The sequence below is a fragment of the Oryctolagus cuniculus genome, chromosome 21, assembly GCF_051225735.1.
Source record: "Oryctolagus cuniculus isolate XC-2025 breed Fujian yellow rabbit chromosome 21, ASM5122573v1, whole genome shotgun sequence".
NCBI classification, from domain to species: Eukaryota; Metazoa; Chordata; class Mammalia; order Lagomorpha; family Leporidae; genus Oryctolagus; species Oryctolagus cuniculus.
This window is the reverse complement of record NC_142887.1, coordinates 14,517,919-14,540,791: the sequence shown is the minus strand read 5'-3', so window position 1 is coordinate 14,540,791 and position 22,873 is coordinate 14,517,919. Positions and strand designations below refer to the sequence as shown.

The 22,873-nt window shown below is 62.3% G+C and overlaps 1 protein-coding gene across 1 annotated transcript; it reads left to right on the top strand.

Annotated features, from left to right (window-relative positions):
• The first annotated feature begins 8,659 nt into the window (after positions 1-8,659).
• On the top strand, positions 8,660-21,426 carry LHX5 (LIM homeobox 5). The gene is made up of 5 exons (XM_002719759.6): positions 8,660-9,198; positions 11,059-11,282; positions 11,845-12,122; positions 12,806-12,971; positions 16,656-21,426. Exons 1-5 carry the CDS (start codon positions 9,026-9,028, stop codon positions 17,021-17,023), a joined length of 1,209 nt encoding a protein of 402 aa, XP_002719805.1. The 5' UTR covers positions 8,660-9,025; the 3' UTR covers positions 17,024-21,426.
• The last annotated feature ends 1,447 nt before the right edge of the window (positions 21,427-22,873 follow it).

The following is a 22,873-nucleotide window of genomic DNA, read 5'->3' as shown; positions in this document are numbered from 1 at the left end:
GAAGGAGTAACACTCAGGGTCTGGAAGAACCAAAGGGTCACAGTCAGAAGCCCCTCATTGTTACAAATCCTTCTGGCTCGAGAATAATCCTGGTTATTCCTGCCTCATGGGCAAAGGAGCTCGCCCCAGCAGGGGAGCCAGAGAGACTGCACAACTCTTAATTCACAAGACCTCCTGCAACACTGAAGACTGGACTTAGCTGATACCCCTGCCCTGGGGAAGACTTGCAGGGTGCCGAGAAGACCACAGGAAGCAGTGGCCCCAGAGCATCCAGGCTGTGAAGGAGGCAGTGGCTCTGAGATGCCAGAGGGAATGTGCTCAGACCTGAATCGATGGAACGGGAGGCCCCCGCCTCTGGGGAGGGAGTACGTGGTGCTGCTTCCTTCCCCCCCTGCACAAACTTACATAGTCAAGCGACCCAGAAAAATCGGGTCACAGGAATGAAGGCTGTGACATCAGACATCCGAGGACACCATGGACATGCAGAAAATGAAGTACCAGATTCAAGTTTTGGACCCAAACTTTCAAAAGAAATCACTTTCCTCTTAACCTGGAAGACTGCTTTCCTTGTAGGCCTCTTCTCTGCCTCAAAGGGTTAAGTTCGCTTAATGTCCCTCACTTTGAACCTCACAAGTCACCTTTCTTCACTTCTGTTCACCCTCATGTTAGACAACAGATCCTCCCCACATCTTATTACTTTTCTACCCAAGAAGTCAAGATGCCAGGGACATGAAGTTCCCCAAACTAAAATTTCCAATCCCCTTGCCCTGTCTTACAGGGAAAAAAAATTAAAAATTCAAGTGCATGGCATTCGTTACCACTTAGTTCTGTTTTAAACACGAATTTCCACTTCTTTAGGCATGAAAATTGGAATCTGTTTTTGAGGACAGTTAAGAGAAACCTTTCATACAGCGTTTATTTGAGAAGAAAGAAGACACTGTGTTGATGGCTCGTTTTGTTCTCTGAGATTTAAGTATACCTGTGTACCGGAGGCAGGTGCCAAGGAGGGAGCAAACGGGTGGAATAAGCACTTGGGGAAGGCGAGAGGCAGAGAACGAAGCAGCGAAGGAAGCAGTAGACGAGGAAAGCGCTGGTAACCCAGGCATTTTGCCTCCACCGCGGAACAGCAGGTTCAGCACCGCGGACAGCTCCCGCCTTTGTCTGGGTCCCGGCTCCGGCTCGCGGTGCGCTGCCAAGCGGCGCCAGCCGACGTGCCCCGGCCTCCTGCGACAAACCTGCTTGGGGAGAGAGAAAGAGCAGGGCCAGCACTCAAGGTGTTTCCCTCTTCTCCCCGCATCCTCCGAACTCAGCCTGGTCCCTTCCCACCGCATCTCGGCGGCCGTTTTTAACTGGTTTCCCGCGTGATCTCGCTGCTGTCTACACAGTATCAGGACAGGTACTGGGGGCCGCTGGGTCGCCCTGGCGAATTCAGGTTCGGTTCGAAATTCGTTTCACTGTCACTGCCCGAGGCTCCAGCCGCACACGATTTGTCCCAGACAACACCCCTCCTTCGACCCCCAAAAAAGAGATACGAGAAAGCCCGCGACGTGGAAAGCTCTCCGGGTGCTTGTGTCCGGGGCTGTGTACACGCAAGGGTCTCCCGGCCAATCGAGCTTAGTCAACTGAGTCCCGCAAGCTCAAATCCAGGGGTGCGAACCCCTAAGAGCTAGGAAGAAGAGATAGCCTCTCGGACCAACGTTCTCTCCGCCGAAGAGTAATGAATTTCGTTCCCTTCGGAGCCGGCACCACCACCACCACCCCACCACCACCCTCCCCGGCCTCCCCGCAAGAACTCGGTAGCGTTTTCTTCCGCCTTTCCCGGCAAAGGCGTGTGGCTCGAGTTCAGCGAGCTTACAGGCTGCGCACGACATTTCCTTCCTGGGTCCTTTTGTAGGATGCAGGCCACAGGGACTTCTTCTCCGGTTCATCTTCACCCAAAATCTTGCTTCCCCCACGGATGGCCGGGCCGCCCGCAGAAGCTTGCTCGAGATCCCGCACCCACGTCCACAGACACGCACGCCTACGCTCTGCCCCGGGCCAAGAAAGTTGGGCGCTTCCTCCAAGCTTGCGAGAGTGGAGCCGCCACGCCGCCAATTTGTTCGCGCAGGGGCGCCCCAGGGCGACGTTAGCCGCGAAAATAAGTCAAAGAAAGGCCTCGGTGCAGGGGCCTGTGTGTGCTGGGAGCGAAGCAAGAGCTTTCTTCGTAGGCCCCCTACAGCTCGGCCCCCCCCCCCACCTGGGCACCGGGGAAGCACGAGACCGCCAACAACCGAGGCGCCCCAGACCTGCGCCGCAGAGAGTAGATACATATTCGCCTCCCAAATCAGACATTTCGCCCCCTCCCCACCCAAAAATGAAAACCTCCAGAATGTTTCGTTTTCCCGACACAGCACTCTGCCGTCCCCGCCCCCTCCCCTGGCAAGCAGGAGGAGAAAGGGCGCCGCGCGAGCGCGAACCGCTCCGAGGACTTTTAGAGAACGCGGGGTCCCCGCGGCGGTGCCCGCGGAGCAGAAGCGCGCGCGGCGGGGTAAACATACTCGCCTTGGGAGGAAGGAGCTGGGGTCGCCTTCCCTGGTCCCCGCCCCCCTCCCGGGGTCCGCGGCGGAGGGCGCCCGGGAGAGGCGGGGGCTGGGCCGCGCCCCCCTCCCCAAGCCCGCTCCGGCGCGCGGAGTTCAGAGCCGCTGCTGTGTAAACCGTTGCTTTCCGATGCAGATTTCCCTTTAACACCTTCTAAACAAAGGCTAATGAGGCCACTGCATTACTCTATCAACACACAATCATTAGCAACCGAGAAATACACACACTCGAACACTGCGCGGGGGGTGGGGGGCACACACACACGCGCGCACACACACACACTCAGCACCCGCGGGCTGCCAAAGTGGGGTGAATTCTAAAGGAGCCCGCATTAGGCTAACAAAAAGGAGGTGGGATGTGGAGGGGCGGGGAGAGGGAGAGAGAATGGGAGGAGGAGGGGGAGAGAGAGAGCAAGAGAAAAGAAAGAGAAGCAGGGTGCGGACTGAAACACACAGGGGCTGGCTTAAAGGATGATTAGAAAGTGCGGGATCCGTATTTAGGAGGTTAGGGAGCTCTGGAAGATTCTTCTCTTTGGGCTCTGGGGAGGAGTGGGGCTGTAAGCTCTCCACAACCTCTTCCAGGCCCCCTGGCTAGCCTCCATGGTCAGATAGGCCCTGGTGGAGCCAGAGCATCTGGCCACAGCCTAGCAGAACCCAGCAGGTCGCCAAAGGACTGGGGCCACCTGGGATTCGGACCACAGGGAAAGGAGGACGAGAATCCCAGCCATTCTCAGCCAGGATCTAGGGCACGGGCAGGGCAGCGGCCACTTGGAATCCACACTCCGCCGGCACTTGGCAGGGTAGCTGCACTGCCCTGCACCAAGCCCCTGGCTTTCCCCTCTCAGAACAAAACACCTGCGTTTTGCTCCCAGACTGGGGACTGGCGAGCACCTCTCCTTCCGCCTCTCTCCGGCCCCCTTCTGGCCCCAGGGATCAATCTCAGACTGCAGCCTCGCAATGCCCGGAGCCTGAGCTCTGCGCTGGGAACCAGCACTCTCTGGGGGTGCATCCCAGTGGGAGGGGATGCTTTCAGGAAGGAAAGAGGGGACCTGGGCCTGGCCCTGCTGTTCTCCCCGCCTGCTCTAACCTGGAGATGCAGCCTCCCGACTTTGTCCTTTAGCGGGACTGAAGATCTGACCCCAGAAAGCTGAGTCAGGTGGCGATGCGTGATCCCTGCCTGCTCTGACCCCTTAAAGCCCAGGGCCAGGTGTTAGAGGGGGCTTGGACATCAGGTGGGAGCCCCTCTTCCTGGCGTTGGGACAAGGAAGCTTGGGCAGGAATAAACTTGGGCAAAGGAAGAAGAAAGGAGAGGGGGAGGGAGGAAAGAAGGAGGAATGGAGGGAGAAGGGGGAGGGGAGGGAGAGGAGGGATTCCCTGCCTTTTTGATTAAACGTCCCGGGTCGGGCCTGCCCAGTTAACGAGACCGTTAATTAAGCCGCGCACGATTCCACTGACAGGCAGGCAGGCCCTGCGCCCCGCAGAGATGTTCCAGAAACCAAGCCGTCCACGGCCGGCCGAGCGCGAGTGGGGCACACCAGCAGCATCGACTCCGACTCTGGAGGGGTCCACGCGCCTGGGCCGGGGTTGCGCCCAGCCGGCTGCCCCCGCGAGGACCCGGGACCGCTCCCGCACCTCACCCCCGCCACCCCTCGCGCATCCCTGGACTGCCGCGTCGGCCTGAGCCCACGCCGCGACCCATCCGTTACAGCCCGCCGTCGTCGGCCCCGGCCCGCTTGGATGCGCACAGTCCTGGGCTTGTCCGTCGGGCGAACCCGAAGTCTAGAGGGCAGAGGCTGAGTCTCGTCGGAGAGCCAAAGCCGCCGCTGTCCTCCGGCCTCCGGGTGGCGGGTCCAATCTGCGCGCCCGCTCCGACTCCGGGCCGTGCGCGGCGGCGCGGCGGGGCGCTGAGAGTGTGTGCGCGGCGCGGCCTATATTTACACCCCAAACAAAATAATTACACTTTTGTCGGAGAGAGAAAGCCAGTGATTAGGCGCGGGCTCTTTGCGGCAAAACAGTTTCTCAGTGGTACACCAGTATAATTTTTCACGGCTGGCTGAAATCAAAGAGGGGAGGTAATGAATACGGCGAGCAATTTAAATTTACAATTTGTAACGCCGCCGCCGCCGCCGCCGCACAGACCCGGCCGAGAGCGCAGCTCCGAGGCGCTCGCTGCGTTTGTTTAATGTTAAAAGCGCGCCGGCTCTTGGGGGGTGGGGCGGAGCGTGTGTGTTGGGGGGGGGGGGCAAGGATCGAGGTCGAGAGAGGACGGGCTGCATCGCCCAAGATACCGCCCGGAGAGAGGGCGAGGGGCGCGCTTCCCCGGGGGGCCCCCAGCCAGCGCGCCCCCAGCGCGCGCGCTCCCCCGAGAAGACAGGCCCCCGCGGCCATTCTCAGGGAGCGAGTTCCTCCACGGGAACGAGGGGAGAGGCTCTGGCCGCCGGAGAAGCGCCCTCCCCGCCCCACTCCTGCACAATCTCCCCGGGCGAGGAGCGACTGAAATGTCCTCTTCGACCGACCGGCGGAAAAGTCAGCTCCAAACGTCCGGAAGCTCACGACGCCACTGCCGGGTGTGCGGTGTCCGGAGCCGCGGGGCGGAGAAGGGCACCCCCGCGGCCCGGCTCAGCACGCCCCCAAACGCCCCGGCTCCGGGCGGGTGTGCGCCTCCTCCCCGGTAATTAATTACGGAACTCAAGGGGGAATATGCAAACCGCACACTACTAACTCTACAGGGCTTAAGTGATTGGAAACAGATTATTATCTTGTTTGTCTTTTGTCTGTTTTACTTATCCCGCGCCGTCTGTCGAGTTGTAATGTTGATACTCTTTACTCTAGGAGGAAGATTTTTATATAGTAAATTCCATCAACATCTTGTCTAAGTGACATTGCGCCTGAATGCATTACCCTGTTAAGACATAAGCGGTTTATTAGTTACATATAGGGGCATCGCGCTGCCTGGTCGCCATCTGCCAGTTCTGCCAGGGCGGGCTGCGGCGCCTAATAGTTGCTCTGCTGGTGTGCACAGGGTGGTGGTGGGCTGGGGAGGACCACACAGGCTTCAAGAGCAGCCCGGCTGGGCCAACCCACTCGGGCCTGGAATGGGAGTGAGGCGCCCAGGGCCACTCAGGGGGCCGAGGGGCGGGTAGGATTGGTAAATTTCCACCCCGGAGGTGGAGGGTCAGAGCTCTCATCTCCTGTAGCTAGGGTTTCATCCCGATGGGGAGGGGATGGGGACACCCAGAGCAGCTCCCCGATGCCCCTCCCCGCTCCTGAGACCTCCTGGGCTGCCATGGGGGCGCTGGGACCTGGCTGTGCAGGGGCATTTAAGCAAATCCACGAGACGAGAACGAAGGTCATATGGAGCCAGGTACACAGGCCTCCAGCAGCCCGGGGGCTGGACAGACACAGCGGGCCTGGCTCTGTGAGCGTCCTGGGAAGTTGGGGAGAGGGGGTTCGGCGCAGCAGAAGGCCATCCGACGGGGAGTTCGTGGGTGAGGATTGTGTAATCGGGATGTGCAGGTCTCCGCTCACACCCCGGAATCTGTCTGGTGCACAATGAGAAACATGAACCGCAGTGTGGAGCCGGATGCTGGATCTGAAAGCCCCAGCAGAGAGGCCGGAGAAGAAAAACAAAAGGAGAGAGTGTAACAGGGAAAGAAAGGGCAGGGGAGACCCAGGGACAGACGGGAAAACAGAGGCGTGGAGAGAACTGGAGGAGACCAAACCCCCCAGGAGACAAAGGCGACGGGAAAGCAGCACCAGGAGCCTGGGCGCCTCTCTCCTCTCTGGCTTCTTTCATCTCTGCCCTGCCAGAGCTCAAGGACCGTTCCTGCCCCAGGCGGGCAGGGCCAGGTGCGGCCAGAAACTGCAATTTCACTCAAGGCTCCGGGAGACACCTCCGCCGGGCCTTGGGAGGCCAAACAAGGGCCATCCTGTGTAGACACCTGTCCGGCACCAAGTCGGAGGACCAGGTAACCGGGTACCAACCACAGAAGCTGCTTGGGCTGGGGACTCCTTTCTGGAGGCCCAGCTGGTGAACCTATGTCCCACCCGAATACCAGCACCCATCCATCCTCTCTCCCCAGTGAGACCACCCGGGAACAGCATTCAGCATGAAGAGGAACAGAGGGACGACTGTCCTGACGGGAGACAGACATCCACTCCCACCCAGGAAGGGAAGGACACCACCACCACCACCACCCACCTCTGGGAAAAAAAAAAAAAAAAAGCCCTACAGGAGTCACATAAACAAGCATGCTACACAAGCGTACACATATCACAACTGGCAGGACCCCTCTGCACTCGCAAACACGCCCAGCACAGCCCTGCCACACAAAGGGATTCGCGCACACACACACTCGCAGGTAAGACTTCAGCTTTCTGGCGAATGTGTTATAAAAGAGGTTGAGCCCAAAACATCCGGGACACTGGAGGAATTTGTGTCACCCTTGCACGGGCCTTGGTTCCTATTTTAGTGCGTTGCTGCCAGAGCAAGCCCCACTCGGGATTGTTTAAATTCGCCTTCACCTCGACATCACTTGAGAACACACAAATGCACCCTCTCACACACGCAGATACCGACACGAACCGGCAACAGCTGAAGTTAGAACAGACACCATCACACACACACACAAATTCTCACATTAGAAAGTACACCTACTGACTGCAACATGCTCACTCCACGGCCCACTGCCGCTCCGGGAGCAGACACACACAAATTAATTCTCCAGCAGCAAATATGCACAAACAAACTCAGCAAATGCACCCAAACAGAAGGTCCCAGCCAAACACTCCTGGCACCAGTCCTGGGGACACAGGCCCCTACCTCCTCAACCCTGTCTCCCGCAACACAAGGACTACCCGGGCCTGCATTACCAGCCTCCCGAACCTGGAGTGCGCTTGGCTAGGATGGTCCCTTCCCCTCCCCCTCAAGCCCACACACTCCTCCCCCCCCACTTCCCCCCCATACACCTGCACCCACCCTCCACACTCCCCCCCACCACGGCCTCTGTGCCCTGTGGAGCCCAGAACTCCCAGCACTGCACCTCCTGTACTCATGGGGGGCCACCCTTGCACATACAGACCGCACCCTGTGTGCGTGCAAACAGCGCCCACGGAGTCGCCAGCCTCCCCCACCCTGCGGGGCCAACGCCCCCCTGCACCTCCCCCTCCCGGTGCTCTGATTGTCTGACCCGGGACCTGGAAGACGTGGTAAGTAAAGGAAACACTAGGTGAGCGCCACTCTCGAGCTCTCTGCCCGAAGACGTTGCCACCCTGCCACCCTGCCATCCTGCCCTGTCCCCTCCACCTCCCGCCCCGCCCCGCATCTCCCCCAGGGCCGGGGCGCGGCGAACTCAGGCCTGAAATTCCAAAGTCCGAGACGTGGCTAAGCGACATCCCTGCCCTAACCAGGGCCTGTGCCGGGGCCCTGAGTCCAGGCCGGGAAAGCTACGCGCAAGCCGCTCGGCTCCAATGCACTTTCTCCATGAGAAAGGCGCGGCTGGACTCCAGACCCGTGTATGACAAAAGAAGCCCGGGCGGGCTCTCCGAGCCTGGGGAAGAATCACTCTGTCGCAACTCCCAGGCGCAGACCCCAGGGGCAGGGGCAGGGGGGTGGGGAGAGTCCAATCTGGGCGGGCCCGGCAGGGGAGGGGGAGATGGGCGCGGGGCGCTCTCGGGGCCTCGGGCAACTTTTGCAAGTTCCGGGGACAGCGAAGGGGGAGGGGGTTCCTCCTCGACCAGGCCTTGGAACCCTGGCCCCCAAATATTTGTTAGGAAAGAGAGAGGGAGAGAGAGAGGAGAGAAGGAGAGACGCCGTTTTCGGATCGCGCGGCCCCCGCCCCCAGCCCCAAACTGCAAGATAAATACTTACTTAGTCTGGGAACCAGGTACAGGCTAATACTCAACAATACTGATGCCTTGTTTTTTTTGCTCTGTCCGGACCGCAACGCTGTAGCCAATTTAGATATGCTATAAATTTAAGAGGTTGCCATGGCCACGGCGCGCCCATTGGCCGCCAGGCCCCCTACGTGCCGCGCCACGTCACCAAATCTGAATAAGGATGCGCGAATTAGGCGGCGGCCAGACAAAGATGAGGATCCGGACCGCTTGAAAGTGGGGGAAAGTGCCGGCGCCTCCGCCACCGGGGAAAGCCGCTTGGCAGCGCCGAGGCCCGCAGCCACCCGAGACACCTGCGGGAGCCCGGAGCCAACGCCGGGGCGCGCGGCCCGTGGAATGAGGTTGTGAACGCCGCCGCCCCGCAGCTCCGGCCAGCCCCGCGCCAGGCCGGCGATCGCCCCAGGACTTGACCGGCTGAGTCTAGGTGCGGACCGGACTCGCCCGGCGGCGACCGACACAAGAGGCGGGGAGCGCGTCGGCGGCGGGGCCGGGAGGCCCGAGGGCCGGGGGCCCACAGGGAGGGCAGGGCGGCCGGAGCCGCCGGGGCGGGGGCCATGATGGTGCACTGTGCCGGGTGCGAGCGGCCCATCCTCGACCGCTTCCTGCTGAACGTGCTGGACCGCGCGTGGCACATCAAATGTGTTCAGTGCTGCGAGTGCAAAACCAACCTGTCGGAGAAGTGCTTCTCGCGAGAGGGCAAGCTTTACTGCAAAAATGACTTTTTCAGGTAAGAGGCCGCGCCACCCTGCCGCCTGTGCGCGCGCTCCGCCGGGCTCCGGGGAAGGGGACACGGCGGAGCCCGCCACGGCCTCCCGGGCTCGCAAGCCTAGGTGGGGAGCGGGGCCGCACGCTGCTGTCCTCCCGCGCTCGGTCCGGGGGGAGGAAAGGGCCCCAGCCTAGGCGCGGAAGGTCGCTGTTTCGCTGCCTCGCGCTGGTGCCTCCCAGCCGGCCCAGGGCCGAGCTGGGGCCGGGAGAGGAAGCCTTGACAAACTTCCTCGCCCGCTCCCTGTCCCTTCCCAGAGGCTGAAGCTCCTGCCGCCGCGTTCTGAGCCAGGAAGGATTTTTTTTTTTTTTCTGGAGTTCGCGGGCGCTTGGGAGGCTTCTCCCTCCACGCACAACGCCTGAGCCCAGATACCGCTTCTGGGGACAAACAGAAACTTCCCAGCTCCAGAGGGGCCCAGCCAGGCAGGACTCCCCTGGTGACCGCGGAGGGTACCTTCCCCTCCCCCCAAACACGTTCTCCCGTGTTGAAAAGCACAAATGAAATCAGGGCCGGGAATCAGGAACCCCCGGGCCTGGGCTGTGTTGCCTCTCCCGGCCCTAGCCCCTGCAGTTCGCCTTCCTGGGCCTCAGTTTCCCTGGCTGGGAGATGCTGAGAGCCGGCCTGCAGGCCCAGGAGGTGTGTGGCAGACTCGCCTGGCCTGTTTCCGTCCGGCTCCCAGCGGCGGCTTTGTGAGTGCTACTTCCAGGTCCCCAGGGGCTCCAGTGTCTGGGCACCGGGGAATTTGAACACGGGAACACGTCAGCATCACCTTCCCATGTGTGAACTCCTTGGCCCCGGAGGCCTGACGCCCCTAATGTGGCCGTGCTTGCAAAGAGCCTAATGATTTTTGATAAGGTGCATATGGCCAATTACGCTGCCGGATAAGGCCAAAAGTGACTTATGGCTTCTAATGCACTCACTGCATCAATGTCACCCAAATTCACCCTGGTTAGAGACGCGGGTGTGAGTCCAGGTGGGGTCCCCAGAGTCCTGGGCCCTCTTCGCCCCCCTCCCCGGCCATCTCACCCCTCCCTTTAGGGTCTGCATCACCCACTCTGGAGGAGGCCAGCTTTCTCTCTGGGCTCAAGGGAAAAAAAAAGAAAAGGAATTAGCTGGGGGATAAGGGAGAGGGGGATCTGAGACATTCCACGTCCCGGTCTTGCAGGGTTTAGGAGTGGCTCTGTTCCTTCTACCGTTGCCTGCCAAGGCCAGAAATGGGGAGGGGAGAGCTGAAACTCAGTCCCTGCTTCCCAGTGTGTGCCCACCGGAGACCCTGTTCAGCAGCTCCCAGTGTGAGGACTGACAAAGCTCCCAGCTGGCACAAGGACTCTGTGCAAGGTTCCCCTCTTGCTTAGGTCTCTCCTGGAGAGAGGCTCCCCAGCCCATGGCTAAGGCCAGCTGGCCAGGCAGATGGGTGCTACCTGGGCCCCAGCAGACTTGAGGGCATCCAGGAAGCAAAGCTAAGAAGTAGTCTACACCGGCCTGCCTGGCTTTGAATCCTTCGCGGACTCCAGAGCCCAGTTTGCCTGGAGCAGCCCCAGCAGGCGTCTGGGGACACTCTGGGCCTTCTGCTGGGCGGGAGGCTGCGCCCACCATGGCTCAACCCTTTGCAGCCCAGCAGATGGTGAATCAAACCCAATCGACCTGGCAGTGCCAGCCCCAGGAATATTCCAGGACGTGTGTCCCACTTCCGCTCTGGCCAAGCAGGCAGGATCAGGGCTCCCTTTGACAGTTGTGGAAGCCAGGATGGGTGGGAAGAAGAGAGGGGCTGGAGAGGCTTGGACAGCAGCCCACCGCTGAGTGACGGGCGCCCTGTGTCCCCAGGCGCTTCGGCACCAAGTGTGCAGGCTGCGCGCAAGGCATCTCGCCCAGCGACCTGGTGCGCAAGGCCCGCGGCAAAGTCTTCCATCTCAACTGCTTCACCTGCATGGTGTGCAACAAGCAGCTGTCCACGGGCGAGGAGCTGTACGTCATCGACGAGAACAAGTTTGTGTGCAAGGACGACTATCTGAGCTCCTCCAGCCTCAAGGAGGGCAGCCTCAACTCAGGTATGGAGGCCGCCCAGCCCGGAGCTCCGAGCTGGCCTCCCCTCGCCCCGGGGTCTGTGCCTGGCTCCCGCGCCAGGCTGCTTTAGGGCAGGGCGAGGGCACGAAGCTGGAGCGGAGGTGGGTGCGGGGAGCGGAGCTGGTCCTGCAGGGGCGCTGGGAGCCGCCAGCTCCTCTCTGTGCACTCACCCTTCCGTGGCACTAGGCGTCCTGTACTTGAGCATTGGCACAGATTTGGGACCGCAGGGAGGACAGCGGGGTGGGGGAGGAAGAGCCGAGGCCCCATGCTTTCGCACCCTCCTGAGTCCCCTATTCCCAAAGGCTGCGTTCTCCAGAGGGCGTGCCCACCCCTACCCCAGCCGGGGCCGAGACGGGCTCCGAGGGCTCGGGAGGGGCCGTCCCAAAGGCCCAGCCCCGCCTGGGGACGGTGGGCGGGCGCCGGGCCCCGGGGGGAGGGGCCGCCGCAGGTTTGGGAGGGAACCGAGCGCGGCCGGCGGTCGCCTGGGCCGGCTGGAACCAGCCGCCGCTGACGCCTCCGTTCCCTTCCCGATCCGCCCGCCCGCAGTGTCATCCTGTACGGACCGCAGTTTGTCCCCGGACCTCCAGGACCCCCTGCAGGACGACCCCAAGGAGACGGACAACTCGACCTCGTCCGACAAGGAGGCCGCCAACAACGAGAACGAGGAGCAGAACTCGGGGACCAAGCGGCGAGGCCCGCGCACCACCATCAAGGCCAAGCAGCTGGAGACGCTCAAGGCCGCCTTCGCCGCCACGCCCAAGCCCACGCGCCACATCCGCGAGCAGCTGGCGCAGGAGACCGGCCTCAACATGCGCGTTATCCAGGTGCGGCCCGGGCCGGGTCATCCTCGCTGTCCCCGCGGCGCGCCGGGCCGAGAGCGCGCGGGGTGCTGGTCTCGGAGCAGACGGCGCGCATCCGAGGTCGGGGACAGCTGGGCGACCGCCCGAGGCCTGGCACCCGCCGCCAGGAACTCAGTCCAGCCCTGCTGTTCTCCTGGCCCTGCGATTGGGGGCGGGTCACCTCGCTCCCCGCCCCGGCGGAGGGAGGCTTTCAGTCTCCCCGCGCTCCGGGACCCCTCCCTTCCCTCCCAGCTTCCGAGCAGACAGAGGGGCCGTGTTCGTCCTCCGCCTGCCCCTCCTTGCGCCGATGCGCGGGGCGTTCGGAAAACGGCCAGGGGTCGGCTCAAGATGGCGAGGGGCCGAGGCGAGAGCTGTGCCGGGCGGGAGGCCTTTATAAAGCCGTCAGACCGCGGGCGAGCCGAGAACCGGGAAGCACAAGTCTTTATGAGTCGCCCCACGGGTCCGCGAAATCCTTCACCCTTGGCTGGTTCGCCCAAGCCCCTCTCCACCCCTCCCCACCTAATCCGGCCCGGCCCCCGCGTCAGGGGTGTCCTGGTGCGGGAGAGGCGCTAGGACCCGGTGGGGGTGGCCCTCACAGGGAGGAGAGGCTGGTGCACTTCGGGCCGCGAGCTCACAGCACCCCCTCTCCCCCACCCGCTCGGTCCCAGGTGTGGTTTCAGAACCGACGGTCCAAAGAGCGCCGGATGAAACAGCTGAGCGCGCTGGGAGCGCGGAGACACGCCTTCTTCCGGAGTCCACGGCGCATGCGTCCGCTGGGTGGCCGCTTGGACGAGTCGGAGGTGCTGGGCTCCACTCCGTACACCTACTACGGAGGTAAGGGGCGCGCCGAGACGCGCCGCCGCACACCTCGGCCTGCGCCGTTCCGCGAGCTGAGCGCGCGGGAGCACCCGGGATTGCCCCTCCTCGCTCGCCTCGCTCCCAGCCACTCAACGCGGGACTTCCACTGTCACCGACACACCTGGTCCTACACACCTTGGTGCGCGCACACTCACCCACAGACATCTCCCGGACACGCAGTCGCACGCACCATCGGACCCCCCCCGAGTGGTGCAGAGGTTAACACGAGAGGCGCACAGCCACGCGGGCCCCCCACAGTCTTTCACTCACGCTCGTGTCCGGAAACACCGGGCTCACGTCCAGCCACGCGCGGGATCCTCCCGAGTCCCCGCCGCCTGCATTCACCGAGAGACACACAAACCCGCAGACACACACGCACTCTGCCCTGCGTCCTGCTGAGGCCCGCACCGGCAAATCCACCCACGCCCGTCCCCGCCGGACACGCGGCCTCGCGCTCCCCTTGCCGGGCGTTTGTGACTTAAACCCGCGCGGCGCCGGGGGAGGGGCCGGGGACTGGATCCGCTCCAGGCTGCCTGCCCGCCGGCTTCTAAGGCGGCGGCTCCCGGCTCGGTGTCTGGGCCGGTGCGCGCAGCGTCTGGTGCTGTTAGCTAAACCGCAGCCCGTTGCATGGGGCTGCGCTGCCCCCCACCCCCGAGCCCCAAGCATGTCGGGTGCGCCTGCCTACCCCCGGGGGGGGTGCTCTGGGCCCTTGGAGTTGTGAGCTTTGGAGTCCAAGTTTGCAAAGGGGGGAATTTCGATGTTGTGTTTCCAGGTTCAGAGCTGGGGTGAGCTCTGGGCTCGGTCACCTCTTCTCTCTGCCTTGGCTTCTTCCTTCTCATTTCCTTGGCGCTGGCTGGGTGCATCCCCACTCCTCCTCCCACTCCCCGGGTCTTTTGGCCCCCTGGCTCCTGCTGGCCGGCACTGTGGCTGTGGCCCACCGCCCTACCCTCCCCAAACTGGGGGGCCCCTGGGCCCTTCTGGGGTTTAGCCTCTGGGTTTTTTTTTTTTTTTTTTTTTTTTTTTTTTTTTGACAGGCAGAGTGGACAGTGAGAGAGAGAGACAGAGAGAGAAAGGTCTTCCTTTTGCCGTTGGTTCACCCTCCAATGGCCGCCGCTGCAGCCGGCGCACCGCGCTGATCCTGGCAGGGGCCAGGAGCCAGGTGCTTTTCCTGGTCTCCCATGGGGTGCAGGGCCCAAGCACCTGGGCCATCCTCCACTGCACTCCCTGGCCATAGCAGAGAGCTGGCCTGGAAGAGGGGCAACCGGGACAGAATCCGGCGCCCCAACCGGGACTAGAACCCGGTGTGCCGGCGCCGCAAGGTGGAGGATTAGCCTATTGAGCCACGGCGCCGGCTTAGCCTCTGGGTTTTAAAGGGACCCTGAGCGTCTCTGCCGTGCTGGGAGTCGCTGCATCACGAGTCTTTCGTGGTGAACAGTTCAGTTTGGGGAAGAGGTGACCTCTTTTAGAAAAGTGGATTCGGTTGCAAATGGGTGGGGGCAGAAGCCAGGCACCTGGGCAGACACCTACCCCCCATCCCTGCACCGGCAGGGACCTGAGAGGTTACAGTGAGACCGGGCCAGGGCCCCCAGATCTAGTGGCCAAAACGCAAGGCTAAGCCGCTTCTTGGAGGAGAGACCGAGCAGCAGCCGCGCCAGGGCTGAGTCGTCGCAGCCTCCCAGCGCCTGAGAGCCGGGTGGTGGGCGTGTCCTCCGGGGCTCACGGACTCCCGGGGCCTGGCGTTGCTGCCGGGCGCGCAAAACCTGCGCCTGACGCCGGGAGCTGGCGGGGGCGGCAACCGCCCGCTTTTTTTCCCCGCCTGGATAATTAACCCAGGTTTTCCCGAGGACCAACACCCCACCACCACCACCAATCCCGCCGTCGCCTCACCCCGCGCGCCCGCTGGATGCGGTGGGAGGCTGGCCCTTCTTCCCCGGAACAGGAGCGCAGGGTTCCCCAGCCCCCGGCCAGGCGGCCCCGCCTAATCGGCGCTGGGAGATCCCGGCGGTGGCTGCCGGCAGCGGGCGAGAGAGGGGCCGGGCGGCGGGGCCGGCGGCTCCCCGTGGGAGCGCGGACAAAGCCCCAGCTGCGGCTTTTGTGCCCCTTTCAGACCGCGTTTGTTCCAATTACCCCCGGCCCGGCCGCCATATGGGCGGAGGCGGCGCGCACCGCGCCGGGGCCGCGGCCTTCGCAGGTTCGCCCGCTCCTGCGGGCCGCGGCTGTCCCCTGTCCCCGGCCCTTTGGGGCTCCCATTTGGGGGCACCCAGCCTTCTCCTTGACTTTTGGGGAGAAAGGAATTAGTGGTCTGAATAAGTAATCGGCAACGTTTAAGCTGCTGCCTGAATCGTCTCCAAGGCGCACCTCCGGAAATTCGTCCCCAAGCCGATGTGGATCGATTTCTGGGCTTAGGGTGGGAAGTGGGATGAAGGGAGCCCCCCCCCAGCTGCTCGTGACGGCGACCCCAGGACCGAGCCGCGGGGAGTGGCTTTGTACAGAAGCCTGGGCTGGTTTTCCCGCCGTATAAAGCGGGCTACAAGGTGCGCCTGCCCTGGGGTCCCCCCAAACCTTCAGGGTGAGGGAAGCAGCACGGCTTGTGGGGTCTCCCGAGGGCGGTCTACAGGGGAAGCGGCAGCGCAGGCTCAGGACCCGGGGAGCCCGCACCCCCTGAGTTTGTTGGGGGAGGCGCACCTGTGCGTTCTTGGGAGAACACCCCCCATCACCAGTTTCTCAAGAGAACTCAAAGTCCCCAAAGCTTCAGAACCTGGTGCCTTGGCAAACCCACGGAGCGACGGAGCCTCCGCCCCAGGCGCCCGGGGATGCTGGCGTTCCCCTCCCCTGTCCCGAGCCTCCGGAACTGGGTTCTTGGTTCCATGATGTGGGGGAGACCTGACTTTCACCGGACAGATGCGGGTGTGCTTGGCAGGGCAGTGGATGCGCCAGGTCTACGGGACGCGGGGTTGCAGGCAGGGCGCTGAGCCGGCCCGCGAGCTGATTCCGGGTTCCGCGTCCCGGCCCAAGCGGCCGGCCCCTGCGCGCTTCGCCGAGGCCCGGGTCCGGCTGCGTCGCCTCCGGGTCTCGGCCGTTTCGCGCTGTTTCTCCCTTCGTGCAGCTCCCCTGCCGGGGCGGCTAGCCTCCGCGTCTCCGGCGGCCTCCGGATTGCGTCTCGCCGATCCTCCGCGGCACGGGCTCCGGGCGCGTCTCCGCCTCCACCTCCCGGGCGGCTCCCGCCTCCGGGGTTTCGCGCGTGGCTCCCGCCGCGGCCGTCTCCCCCTTTCTCCTCCTCCCCGACTTTAACGCGCCCTCGGTCTCTCGGGTGCCTGCCGCGGACTTGGCGTCTCTGGGTCTCTTTTTCCCACTCTCCGAGGCCGGTGGCCACCGCCACCCGCGTCTCTGCCGGTCTCTCTCGGTCCTGTCTCTCGGACCCTTCGCTGTCTCGGTGCGCGCTGTCTCCATCTCCGAGTGCCTGGATCTCGCTCGGTCGCTGCCCGGGGCCCCCGCCGCCTCCCGTTCCGCCAGCTCCGTGGGTCTGAGTCCTCAGCCGGCCCCGGGTCTCCGCAGGCTTCCGTGGGACTCCCTCCACGGCCCTTGTCGCGCGCGCGCCCGGTGTCCACGGCCCCGATCGGCTCTCACCGCTTGCTGTCTCTTTGCCTTCCCCTCCCGCAGACTACCAAGGCGACTACTATGCGCCCGGGGGCAACTACGACTTCTTCGCGCACGGGCCGCCGTCGCAGGCTCAGTCCCCGGCCGACTCGAGCTTCCTGGCCGCCTCGGGGCCCGGCTCGACGCCGCTGGGCGCGCTGGAGCCGCCGCTCGCCGGCCCGCACGCCGCCGACAACCCCAGGTTCACCGACATGATCTCGCACCCGGACACGCCGAGTCCCGAGCCGGGCCTGCCGGGCGCGCTGCACCCCATGCCGGGCGAGGTGTTCAGCGGCGGGCCCAGCCCACCGTTCTCCATGAGCGGCACCAGCGGCTACAGCGGAGCCCTGTCGCACCCCAACCCCGAGCTCAGCGAGGCCGCCGTGTGGTAAAGGCCACCGGGCCCTGGCGGCGCCGCCCGGACGCGGCCGCGCGAAACCAAAACGCCCGACGTGGACGCGGCGGGAGACGCGGGAGTCTCCGCCAGGGGTTCTCCCTCGGGTCTGCACTCAAAAGGCAGCCGCCCCCGGGCGGGGCGCCGAGGGGAGCCGACCCCCTCCTCACCCCGCGGGCTGCCCGGGGGAGCCCCCAGCCCCTCGGCCGCGCCCTCCCGGCGGCCACGAGCAGTTTCTTGGGACCAAAGCGAATACTGCGGAGTCACGGGAGCTCATGCGTGCGTTGGACTTCCAGGGCCCCAGCCACCGCCGCCTCCTCGGACCCGGCCGGGGCTCGGGGCCAGGGGCTTCGTGGCTGATCACGCCTGTTCCCCGAGGGGCAGTTCCCGCCCTTATTTCTCGCTCTGCCTTCCCTACCCTTAAAAGAGGATGACGAGGAAAAGAGAGATCGAGATGGAGAGAGGGGAGGGGAACAGGGTGTGGGAGAGCGAGACCTAGGGCGAGCGTCCGCCAGAGAGGGGGTGGAGAGCGAGCGAGCGAGTGAGCCAGAGATTTGCGCTTGATGAGCGAGAACCTGGGAGCGAGGCAAATTCACCTGCAGGTTGGCGCCCCCTGGTGGCCAGTCCTGAGGCTCAAGGTCAGCTCTCGTAGGAGGGGGCAGTCAGGACCCCCCAGCCAGCCGCGAGCCAGCTCCGCTCGCCCTCGTCCTCAACGGTGACGTTTGTCTGGGGCCAGAGGGGTCCAGGCCCGATGCGAGCGCCGCCCACCCTGCTGTCCCTCCCTGGGAGAGGCGCCCAGAGGCCGGGCGGGGGGCCTGGGGGCTGGGCCGTCAGGATGTCCAATATTATACTTTTTTGGAAGTCGGACGCTTCTAGTTTCCTTATTTTGTATAAAGAAGAATCAAATAAAGTATGTTTTTGTGTTTACTGTTTATTTATTGTACTCTAGTTATCCGGGTTGAACATTTTTATATTTTTAAGAGGAGGGAGGGCAGAAGGAGGGAGGGGAGGCAGAAAGAGGTTTACCTAAGAAAAATGAAAATACAAAAAAACAACTTTTTTTAAAAAAGAAAGATTAATAAAAAAAAATGTTTTTTCCCTCCGTGCTGCGTGGTTTTCTTTTTTGCTCTGTACTCCGACTGTCACTGGGTGGATGGGGCTCTGAGTCTCTGGACTTGGGGGGGTCCTTTTGGTGGTGACCAGGTGAGGAGGGGGTGTTGGCCAGCTGCTGCGGGCCAGGCGTGCTCTGGGCCCCTGCTTTGTGTCCCGGCCGGCTGGATCCAGCAGTCCCGCTCAGCACCCGGCGAGCCTCCGCAAAGCTTGGCGGATGGATCAATGTGTGGTTCGTTTGTCTTCTCATCAGCAGAATTCCAGCTTCCTTCCCCATTCCAAGGGGGCCGAGAAGCAAGGAGCAGGCTGGCAGCTGGGCCTTCGTCGACAAGCCCCGCCCCTCTGTGCCTCGGTTTCCCCAGCTGCAGGGGGCACTGCCTGCATTCCCTTCCAACCCAGGCACGGGGGATTAGAAAAGCAGACGAAGGAGACCTCGACAGATGGGAAAATGTCCTGCGCTTGGACGCCTTTCATCCCGGCCTCCACTCGGCAGCAGCAGGAAGGGTGGAGGGGCGTGGCTGGGAGCCGTCCTCGCGCGGGCCTCAGGAGGACACAAGGGGGCTCCCACTTTCTGCTCTGTCCTCAGAGCGCATGGGTCTTTACCAGCTGTTTGCCACTTGCTCAGGGTGGAGAAACAAAAGGAAGGGAGTGTCGTGGTCCTGGAGCTCATCTCCAGACTTCCCTGTTCTCTCTCGGAAACCAGCCGTCCTGCTCCGAGCACACGGGGCTCTGGTCCATGCAGCAATGGCTTCCCGGCCTAGAACCTGACCTCCAGAGCCAGAGCTCTGTCTCTCTCCGCGGTCACTGCTCAGAGCTCCCGTAAGTGGGCGAGCCGGACTTTTTGCTTTCTTGGACATTTCGGTTCCTTCCTAACTCTTCACCACTTTGAGCCACACTGGAATCCATGCCCGGGAAACTCCATCTCCGCCCTTGTACCTGTAGCTTCCATCTTTCCCACCAGGATGCTCAGCAGAGGTAAAAGGACTTGTTCAAGGCGACGCGTGGGGGAGAGGCAGGGCTGGGGTCCACGGCTATGGATTCCACGTGCGGTCGGAGGCCCCGGGCTGGGGTGCATCCCAGAGCCCAGGAGGGAGTTTGCACGGGTGCCGTGTCTCTGCGGGGCTCTGCCTTCTGGGCGCCGGTGGGTTTTGCACAGGGGCTCACGTTGAGCTTTCTCAGAGTGAGCCCTGGGACCTGAGCCGGGACTCAGCCCTCACTCTCTCACCAGCAGGCATTGTTCCGGGTGATCCAGGCAGTGGGGGGAGGGGGAGGAGAAGCGGACAAAGGGGAAGCAGGGAGGGGACAGAAGAGGAGACACAGCCACATGCATGTGTCAAGTCACCTACTGCCCAGGCCTCACGGTGCCTGGGGGACCCCGGCCACTCACCCTCCTGAGAGAGCCAGCAGTAGGGCCACCGCCTGAGAGTCCACCACAGACTCCCTCCTCGGCCCTGCCTCCCAGGTGCAGTCACACACACACACACACACACAAGTACACATACCCAGGTGAGCACACGCTTGCACCAAGAGGAGAGAGAGAGAGAGAGAGAGAGAGAGAGAGAGAGAGAGAGAGAACGCGCCTGGCTCAGCCCCAGGACACCCCCACCCACTCCTGTGAGCCCAGTGTAACTTCCCAAGGGCCAAGCAATCTCACTCCCACCCCACCCCACCTCACCTGGCCTGGTGCACCTGCCATGGTGGTGGCCCTGGGTGGCCATTCATTAGAGGGGCTGGGGAGGAGTGGGGGAGCTTGGTCAGCATCTGCCCTGCTCCCTCCAAGCCTGCTTGGAAGAGAGAGCCTCCCAGAAATGCAGGCCCCCTCAGACCCCATCCTAGATGAGTAGAACTCCCCATTCCCTGCCCAGGGGATTCCGATTCCTCCCAGGCTGGCGAGGCCAGGGCCCATCAGGATTCCACCCCCATTAGGCCCCCTCAGCCAGCACCTCCCGCCATCCTCACAACTGCCCTTCAAGATGAGTTGTTGTCCCATTTTGCAGATGGAGAGACCGAGGCCCGAGAGGGGAGGTGAGCTGTTCTGGGGCCACGCAGCCAAGGGGTGGCAGAACCAGGCTTTGAGCTGAAGACTTCTGCTTCTGGAAACCACGCTGGCCCTGGCGCCTGCACAAGCGCTGCAGGTGTCTGGTAATGAATGAATGAATGAATGAGATGCAGCCAGCACACAAAGGGGCCATGTAAGAAGGGGTCTCCTGGCTGCCCGCCCGCACTGGGGGGTTCTGCTGAGAACCCCCTCGCAGGTTTCCGAAGCCAGCCAGAGGCACAAGGTCTGTGACGAAAAGGACCAAGGTCAAAGGGAGAGACTTGAGCTCCTCCGAGCTCCCACGCGCTTCTTCCTGCCCCTCTGCTGCCCTCGCGCCTTCCCTCCGCCATGAATGTATCTCTTCATCTCTTCCTCATCAGTGCCCGTATTTATTATCACTTAAAAATAAAAGATCTCCAAGAGGAAAAAAAACATTCCAAGGGAAAGGAGGCTGGAAGAGGGGCACATGGCCCATCCCCCACGGTGACACCGGCACAGGTAAGCTGGAGCGGCCCCCCACCCCTCCCCATACCTGGTCCCCAGCTCCCCTGACCCCACTCCTCCATCCTGAAAGAAAGACCCCACGGAGCACGAGGGCTGCCCCACTGTGTTTAGGACTAATATTTAAAATGCAGAATGGCTGTGGAGGGCTCCTGCTCCCCAGCCTTGTCGTGCAGTAAAAAGATATAAACAGAATAAATTAGCTCTCCAGCTCGCATGATGAGAATACCCATCTCCTGACCAGAATTTTAAGTCCTGCCTCCCTCGTAGCGCCGCACACGGCTGATTTATGGAAGCCCGAGCACTTCTCTGCATATTTCTGCTGTTCAGCCAAGTGGGCAAGTTTACCCTTCCTATGCCATTAGCGTTATTAACACCTGGGCAACCGATCATTGCAAATGGGCCATTCCTGTGATGAACACGGCCCGCCGCCACTGCTTCTCCAGGGCCGGGCCACCTCTGGCCTCCGATTTGTGAATTTCAGGCCAGGGCTCCGGGCCATCCGCACCTGCCCCTGCCTCCCCACCCCCACCCCAGCACCTGCTGGTGGGCTCCCGGGGCCTCTGGGAAGGAACCTCATAACACTGCAGGTGCCCAGGGACTGATGACGCCGGCCCCAGCTGAGCAGGGAAAGAAACAAAGAGAGAAAGAGAGTGGCCCAAAGTCCCGGGCAGAGGCGGCCGTGAGTTGCCATCGGCGCTCAGAGGGAGACTCGGAGTGTGGCCCGCGGGCCGGCGGTGGCAGCAGCATCGCCTGGAAGTGGATCAGAGAGGCAGCGTTGCAGTGGCCCGCCCAGAACCCCAGGGCCACCACCTACCCGGTCCCCGGGAGCGGCTGAGCAGGTTCAGCGTTGGGAGTGTTGGCCTGGAAAGGACTCCCAGGTCCGCCACGATCCCTTTCCTACTGGGAAAGCTTTGGGGTTTGCATTCTGTCTGCCGAGAGGCAGCCAACCCCAACCCCAACCCTGTGGCCACACTGGAGAAGGGAAGCCCGAGTCCCCGCTGTGCCCGTTCTGCTGCAGGCATCTGGGGAGTGAGCCAGTGCATGGCAGCTCTGTCTGTCTGCCTTGCAAATAAAATAATAATAGGGATCCACCCTGTGGCACAGCGGGTTAAAGCCCAGGCCTGCACTGCCAGCAACCCATATGGGCGCGGGTTCGAGTCCCGGTTGCTCCTCTTCTGATCCAGCTCTCTGCTATGGCCTGGGAAATCAGTAGAAGATGGCCCAAGTCCTTGGGCCCCTGCACCCACGTGAGAGACCTGGAAGAAGCTCCTGGCTCCTGGCTCTGGATCAGCTCAGCTCTGGCTGTTGTGGCCACCTGGGGTGTGAGCCAGTGGATCTCTCTCTGACCTCTCTCTCTCTCTCTCTCTGACTCTACCTGTCTCTGTAACTCTGTCTTTCAAATACAATAAAATAAATATTAAAAAATAAATAAATAAAAATAATAAACATAGTGCCTGGCACTGAGCGGGCTGCTGGGTAAGGAACAGTGAATGATATAATGATTCGGTAGCAAGAACAATGCCATTTAGTGGGTGCTGTGGTCTTTGTCCTCTATTCTGTTTTTCTTAGAGGAGGCACTTACAACATTTTCACAATGAGCTCCACAACCTACACCAAAAAAAAAAAAAAAACAAAAAAAACACCTCAGTTTATTACTTCCTGAACACGCTGCAGGATTCTCCGCATTGCCTAATGGAAGACTATGGATCTGTGGGGCACATCACGCACAGCCCGGCGAGGCCTGGTGGAGGATGATTTGCCAGCCTGGGTACAGAGAAAGGCACCGCGATGGATGACGAGATACGCAGAACGGGATGCGGGCCCTCGATGGAATACAACGCAGCCGCGAAGAGGAAAGTGCTGATTCCGCCGCCGCAGCGCGAATGAACCCCGAGAACTGCCCGCCAGAAGCCAGACCCAAGGAGCCCACATCCTGCGTGGTGCCGTTTATGGGAAATGCCCAGGGCGGGCGGGGCCCTTGAAACAGGGAGAGGACTGGCGGCTGCGGGGGCCGGGAGGAGGGGTTGGGTGCAGGCGTCACTGGGGGGGCGGTGCAAGCGGCTGGGGTTCCTGTGCTGAATACCTTCGAGCTGTTGACTTTTTTTCTTTTTCTTTTTTTCTTTCTTTCTCTTTTTTTTTTTTTTTTTTTTTTTTGACAGGCAGAGTGCACAGTGAGAGAGAGAGAGAGGGACAGAG